The 7,406-nt window shown below is 43.9% G+C and overlaps 1 protein-coding gene across 1 annotated transcript in view; it reads left to right on the top strand.

Annotated features, from left to right (window-relative positions):
* rftn2 (raftlin family member 2) overlaps nt 1–6,909 on the top strand; it is a 54,656-nt gene extending 47,747 nt beyond the window's left edge. The window contains 5 exon segments of the mRNA XM_032516544.1: nt 489–545; nt 548–594; nt 2,338–2,441; nt 2,696–2,777; nt 4,603–6,909. Of these exon segments, the coding sequence (XP_032372435.1) occupies nt 489–545; nt 548–594; nt 2,338–2,441; nt 2,696–2,777; nt 4,603–4,806 (494 nt within the window). The 3' untranslated portion in view covers nt 4,807–6,909.
* Nucleotides 6,910–7,406: the final 497 nt, after the last annotated feature.

Below are 7,406 nucleotides of genomic sequence, written 5' to 3'. Positions count from 1 at the left end.
TTTTTCCATTTTCATCTTTTGTCATAAAACAGTGATTCACAAATACTCACAAACTTAGTCACTTCCTGTTTAGGCTGTGGTCCGCCCCCCTTCTCTCTCCCGCTGCGTCTATATTTGGAGCCGTCTTCCCAACATAGGCGACCTTACTTCCTGTTCCTCTGCGGAGTAGCAGACATCATCTGTAGAGCTCTGAGTCCTGAATTAATATATTACACACACACACACACACACTTTCTAAAAACTGGGTCAATATCAACCAATGACATGCTGTTATCTGTGTGTGTGGTGTGGTGTCTTGTCTGTGTGTGGGTGGTGGTGTTGTGTGTGTGTGTGTGTGTGGTGTGTGGTGTGTGTGTGTGTGTGTGTGTGTGTGTGTGTGTGTGTGTGTGGTGTGTGTGGTGGTGTGGTGTGTGTGTGTGTGTGTGTGTGTGTGTGTGTGTGTGTGTTGTGTGTGTGTGTGTGTGTGTGTGTGTGTGTGTGGGTTTTAGGTGAGCCGGTGCCCAGATCACTGGAGGGATTGTTCGTGTATGAAGAGAGAAGCACCTCTCCCCGGCCAATGACACCATCGTCGTCAGCAGTGGACTGTCATCGATGGTGGTGCTGTGTGTGGGTGTGTGTGTGTGTGTGTGTGTGTGTGTGTGTGTGTGTGTGTGTGAGAGAGGTAATGCCTTTTAATGATTGTGCATGACCTCATTCCGACGAAAGCAACGTGAAAAATGAAATTCAACATCGGCCAAGCGGTGTAATTTCTAGAAGGGTGAGAGGGCAGCAAGTTGTATGGAAAGGGTCAGTTCACTCAAATTACACATTACATTACACAAAAAACTACTTAAACTACGTTTTTATTCACACACACACACACACACAATATGTCGAGAGGTTTTGAGAGCTCTTCCAAAACCACAAACAACTTTCATTCACCTCTCACGTACACATCTTAAAACCTCTCCAAACAGTCTCCATGCAAGGCTACAGTGGATACTAGTAGGGCAAAGTGTGGATTCAGATGTTAAAGGTACGAGTGAGACAATGAAATACTCTTACCCTCTAACTGCAAAATTACGTGATGGCAGCGCCCGCACCCGGGATGTTTCTTAACTTCACTTCTGCACAGTCCATCTGTTACCACCACTGCATCGGCGGGCCGGCGCCATTCAGATAAATGACAAAGCTGCAGATTTGTTTTTTCCCACAGTGCTACACTGTCAACAAAAAAGTACAAAACAAGACCTTTAAGGTACAAAAGCTTGTCACTGGGGTGGTACCCTCAGAGGTACAATGTTGTACCTTGAATAAGAGGATCACATGTGTACCTTACCTGTTTGCACCTTCTAAGGGACAATATCATACCTTTGAGGATCAATAATGCACCTTAAACCAAGGTACGACAAAGTACCTTTAGAAAAGGTCCCATGTTGTTCCATTAAGGTACCGCCCCAGTGACAAAGACATTTTGTACCTTTAAGTGGCAAAAAAAGTTCCTTTTAACTCCTTAAGTTAAAGAGCAAACTACTATCTGAATTTTAGACATTTATTTTAGTCCTTAACCTTTGTGTTGTCCTCAGGTCAAATTTGACCCATTTGTTTTAGTTTTTTCATCACAAAAAATGGCTCTTTGAAATAAGATGAAAATGTCAACATTAGAAACATCAAATAACTTTGAAAAAAACATCAAAAAAAGCACCCACACCATTGAAAATGTGGCAAAAATGTCCGAAAAAGCGATAACCTTTTTTCCTGGTTGACAGGAAGACAACGCAATGGAAATGTTTCATTCACAGGATCTCAAACATAACATGTAACATACCAAAATAAAATGCAAAAATGTTTTAGGATGTCATGTCCAATATAAAAAACAACAACATTTAAATAAAAGGTTATTAACAACTTCATACCGCCATGTCAAAAACAAAGAGAACAGTCAACAATAGCTGCATGGCAGGGAATCAATACAATGGCACTACTTATCTTTCAGTTTCATGAACATCACTAAGAACTGTGTTCTGGATTAAAGGGGATGCTTTGTGTGTGTGTGTGTGTGTGTGTGTGTGTGTGTGTGTGTGTGTGTGTGTGTGTGTGTGTGTGTGTGTGTGTGTGTGTGTGTGTGTGTGTGTGTGTGTGTGTGTGTGTGTGTGTGTTGTGAAAACTGACCCTTTTAATTGTTTTACAATACTGGCTCCCCCATAAAACATGAAACTAAGCCAGGTGAGTTCACTAACTCTTTTGAGATTTATGACTGGTTATCAGCCACATATTGCGGTATCTCTTCTTCTTCAGCTGCTGGCGGTGTCTGTTAAGTGGCTCTGATATGTATGTAGATGTTGTGTTTACACTCAGGGCTCCAACGTGAAAACGGACTATGGGCCTCTGCTTCACACTCTGGCCGAGTTTGGTTGGCTGCTCACGTGTGTGCTGCCCACTCCCATCATCCGTCACGACAGGTAGATGTAATAACTCATCCAGTCTGCGCTCCAATACCCATATCACCACACTGCTTAGTGTCCCCGAAAACAACGTGTCCCATATGTCCCCATACATTCCAGGATGTCTGACAGCATCTGGTTGGAAAGTATGTGATGTGGAACTCAGCCTCAGTCTGCTCTGCACTTCTTTTCAAGCCTCCTCTGTAAGCTAACCCTGTGTGTGTGTGTGTGTGTGTGTGTGTGTGTGTGTGTGTGTGTGTTTGTGTGTGCAGTGATGGGAACCTGGCCACAAAGCAGGTTGTGTTTCTCCAGCGGCCGGTCAGAAGTCCGGCGGCAGGACAACCGAGGAACCAGGTGAGAGGAGGAGAGGCGAGACATGATTTTACACCTTTTTATATAGTCGGGGTCAATGGAAGTCGCTGTGTTGCCATTCTGAAAATCCCCTCGCTAAAGGAAACCGCAACGAACTTCGAGCAAGCAAGCTACTCGCTGTAAATGTCATGTTTTAAAGAGAATTTGGATCGTGCCAAAAGGCAGGCCTACTTGGTTCTTTTCGGGAGTGACTGTATGGATGGACAAAGAATATGTGGATTGTAAAGATTTACAAAGAACATGTTATGGCATTTACCCAAAACTGGGACGTTTTGGGACCGATTGGCTGGCATTATGGCATCAAAAGTCAAAGATTGACAGATGGAGATCCATCTATCGCCTGTCAGGCTGTAGTTGCAGGGCTGGGTTGTTTCAGTGGTTCCACGGCCCCCTGGTGGACGGAGTGGAGGTTGCAGCTAACTTGCTGTGTCTAATGAAGGTTAATAAAGTTGCTCTTACTATGTGAATCTCCTCTTAAAAAAAGTTAAAAGTAATGTTTCTGCTATCAAAGCTAAGGTTAGAAGAAAAGAGATGGATGCCTGACGAAGTCTACCTGACAAAAATCTAGCATTGATAATCATTGGGTGAATATTTTTAGTGTGGATTATTTTTCTTCTTATTATTATTATTATTATTATCTAATTATCATCTCAAAGCCTGTTGTTATTCTGAGCTGTAGTGAAGGAATAAATCAAGAATCCTTTCGGGAATGAAGGACACTTTGCACCATTGAAATGACTTTTATATTCGTAGTTATGTATTTGGTGTAAACTCTCCTTCTGCTGTGTTTTAAAACAACATGAATAAAAACGTTGTTCTTGATTACTTGTCACTATGTTGTGGGGCTGGGTATCGTTCAAAAATGTTTGACACCAATTCTGAGACTTTTTTTGATGCCAATTTCATAAAATCCGTTTTAACAAAAAGAAATTACATTATTATTAACATTATGGCACAAAATCTTTTTTTATGTATTAATTGTCCGCTCCTACCACTTGAGCCCCATCTCTGTGCGTAACGTAGAGTTGTGTAACTTTACACAGCCAATCACAGACATTATCAGATCTTGGTAGAAGCATGCTACGTGCTGATTGGCTCCCAGACGCTGATATGATTCACTCCTCAGGGACTGAAGGCTGGTATTGAAGGAGAAGGGCTTATTTTCCTGATACTTCAAGAGTGTATTGCTGCAGCCTGGAGCGTCCCATGTCATCCGTCCCGTCTCAGGCTGCAGCCATACCCGTCTCTGATACTTCAAGAGTATATGGCTGCAGCCTGGAGCGTCCCATGTCATCCGTCCCTTCTCAGGCTGCAGCCATACCAGTCTCTGATACTTCAAGAGTATATGGCTGCAGCCTGGAGCGTCCCATGTCATCCGTCCCGTCTCAGGCTGCAGCCATACCCGTCTCTGATACTTCAAGAGTATATGGCTGCAGCCTGGAGCGTCCCATGTCATCCGTCCCGTCTCAGGCTGCAGCCATACCAGTCTCTGATACTTCAAGAGTATATGGCTGCAGCCTGGAGCGTCCCATGTCATCCGTCCCGTCTCAGGCTGCAGCCATACCAGTCTCTGATACTTCAAGAGTATATGGCTGCAGCCTGGAGCGTCCTATGTCATCCGTCCCGTCTCAGGCTGCAGCCATACTCGTCTCTGATACTTCGTGCAAAGAAGGCAATCCGGTCAGGGCCTTCGGGACCCGACCCTACATGGTTTCACCTGTCTCTGTGTCCCCTCCCTCTGTGTCTCCTCCCTCTGTGTCCCCTCCCTCTGTGTCCCCTCCCTCCGTGTCCCCTCCCTGTCCCCCAGGCTCCATCGATGCCCAGCGACGTGTCCAGTCGCTCTGTGAGTCGGGCGGTCAGCGGCCCCGTCCCTCCAGAGGAGCTGTCTCCGAAGCCCGGGGGCATCGGGGGCTTCCCGGTGTTCGGAGGGGGGTACCCCAGCGCCCTGGCCCACCTGGAGGAAGGCGGCTTCGAGCAGGAGGAGGGGAAAGCTGAGGTCACCTGTATGTGAGCGGGACGGGAGCAGAGCGACAGTTAAGTTTCAAACCAACGTTGTTGGATTACAGAAGGAACGTCCACAGACCGGTGGACTGGGCCTTCGTCTTCTTTTTAACAGACTTTAATGTAGAAGAACTCAGCACTTTCAATTTTTTTTTTTGACCCTTGTCTTCACTTCGGGACCCTCTCGTATCCCTCGGGTCAAATTGACCCCGGGACTTATTTGGGGGTTTAAAAACAATTCTGAAATCAAATTTTCCTTCATAATCTATTAACAAATATCGTCTTCATCTTTCCAACAGTGAGATAACGTCTATGTTCACGGAATGCATCAGCTCTACTAGCCACCATTAAACATGGAAGTGGGGTTCGTTTGTGTCTAAGGTTATGTAATTCATGTTAAAAATCCACTATGGAAAATTCTGAATTGAGTCAGGAATACATGTTTATCACAGGAAATAAGGCAAGGCCGCTGATTTTCAAGTAGAAATAATGTAACTTGGACCATTTTTCTTCTTGTAAAAGTTTTAAATGGGTCAGCTTGACCCGAATACCATACGAGGGTTAATGAAGCCATAATGAGAATGAGATATTATTTAGATCTATGTATGGTTAGAGAGATTTATCGGGGGGGAGAGAACACGTCCTTGGGAGACACTTTCCACATATTTACATCCTTTCCGAAGGGATTTCCACCCTCTGATGGGTTCAGGTGCTGATGGGGAAATTGTCACGATGCTATAAACACAGACTTCTGCACATTTTGGCAACAACACCGGTGGTGAAATGAGGGAAACGGGCTCTACTTTCTTTTACGACTCAGCTCACACGTCTTTCAATTTGGATTTCTTTCACAGTCAAGCATTTTTTAATTTCCCCTTATCTCTTCTCAACCCCCTTTTTTACTTTCCCCTCCCTCCTCGTAGCTTCTTGCGGGTCAAAGTCAAAGCTCCTGTCTCCTCTGGCCCAGCCCGACGCAGGTTGGGAACACTGTCACAGTCTCCCTGATGATTTCAGTACTGACATAGTACATGTGGACAGATAACAGGATTTCTCTGTGGGGGGGTCTGGAGGATTTCAGACTTGTGGTGATAGGGGCTGTGATTAACTCGGAGACATTTCCTATCACTGTGTTTTATCTGACTGCTGTCATTTCATAATCCTCCTGGAAATGGTTGTGTCTCATCATGCATACATTTTAATGTGTTATTTAACATTTGATCAGCCATAATAGGATTTTTCTTCAGTCCAAAAGTGCAAATTGCTGCTTTAGAGGTTATATGGTACTGGCAATACACACCTGCTACTCCCTCTGTTATGGATTAAGTTCTTCAGAGACGCTGTTACATTGAAACATTGATGACTGTATTTATTTTTTATTTTAAGGGGAACTCCACCGATTTTACATATCAAAGTCTGTGTGCAGGTCTTAAGGAAGTATGTGATAGAAGGTCGTAGAAAGCATCGGCTGGGTCTGAAGACTACAAGGTGGAGGATTCAAAAAGAAATGTGGAGGTTTGGAAACGAGTGATCCTACCAGACATCTGCAGGCTACAGTCGCTGCTCCTCGCATCATGACACACACCTGAGTCTGTGACCCAACCGTTAGCGGCCATGTGGGATTGTGGGTAATGTAGGTGCCAGGGTTTTGACAAGGAAAAGAATACGTGGAATTAAAAAAAAAAAAGCACTATATCTGGTTCTGCTGCATCGATTTTTATACCTTTTTAAATAATGAAACCATCCACTAAGAGTCTGAAAATGTAGTAGGAATGCAAATGTTAAATCGGTGGATTCCTCTTTCTATGAAACTTTGTTTTTAAGAGGACAATGCTGTTGTATATATCTTAGATGTTAGTTTTAATTGTGCAAATTGGGATTCTAATTGTGATGCATGTTTTTTTTTTTGCATTTTGGGGGAAAAGTCTAGTTTAATGTCCAGTGATTTATACACCGCCCACAATTTGAATCATACATGTTTTTAAATGTATTTAGCTCCACAAACTCCCCATCAGGGTTTACTAAATGTCAGTATTAATACTCCAACCTTAACTTTTTTTTGGAGAGTTGTACATTTGGCTTCCTCTTCTATTGTATTAAACAGTTATTTTCCATGCTTTGAAAGTCATGTCGCAGTAACAGCATTTAACAGTGTTCATGGGTGTAATTTACAGGGGGGGAGGGGGGGAGGGGGAGGAGGGGTCCTCTACGATAACCTAAACTGGTCAGTGCCCCCCCCTATCAAATAATACATTTGCACTATAAATGGATGCAGAAGAGGCACCAAATTGTTGTAGAAAAATTCGCCAGAATGCAGAAAAGGAAGTGTTGGCTATGCTCAAACTTTTGCTAAAAATTGGAGGTCTCAATAATAAAATATTAATAAATAAGTATCTTCTTTACAACTGAACTGGAACCATTCAACTGAGGGAGTTGCACACACGCCGCCCATACAGCTGACGAATCCATGTGACCCTCAGAGGAGAGGATGTCTGTTTCACACACAGTGTGTGTGTGTGTGTGTGTGTGGTGTGTGTGGGTGTGTGTGTGTGTGTGTGTGTGGTGTGTGTTGTGTGTGTGTGTGTGTGTGTGTGTGTGTGTGTGGGTGTGTGT

The sequence above is a fragment of the Etheostoma spectabile genome, chromosome 5, assembly GCF_008692095.1.
Source record: "Etheostoma spectabile isolate EspeVRDwgs_2016 chromosome 5, UIUC_Espe_1.0, whole genome shotgun sequence".
NCBI lineage: Eukaryota > Metazoa > Chordata > Actinopteri > Perciformes > Percidae > Etheostoma > Etheostoma spectabile.
Note: the sequence above shows the minus strand (reverse complement) of the source record. Positions and strands in the feature narration are given on the sequence as shown.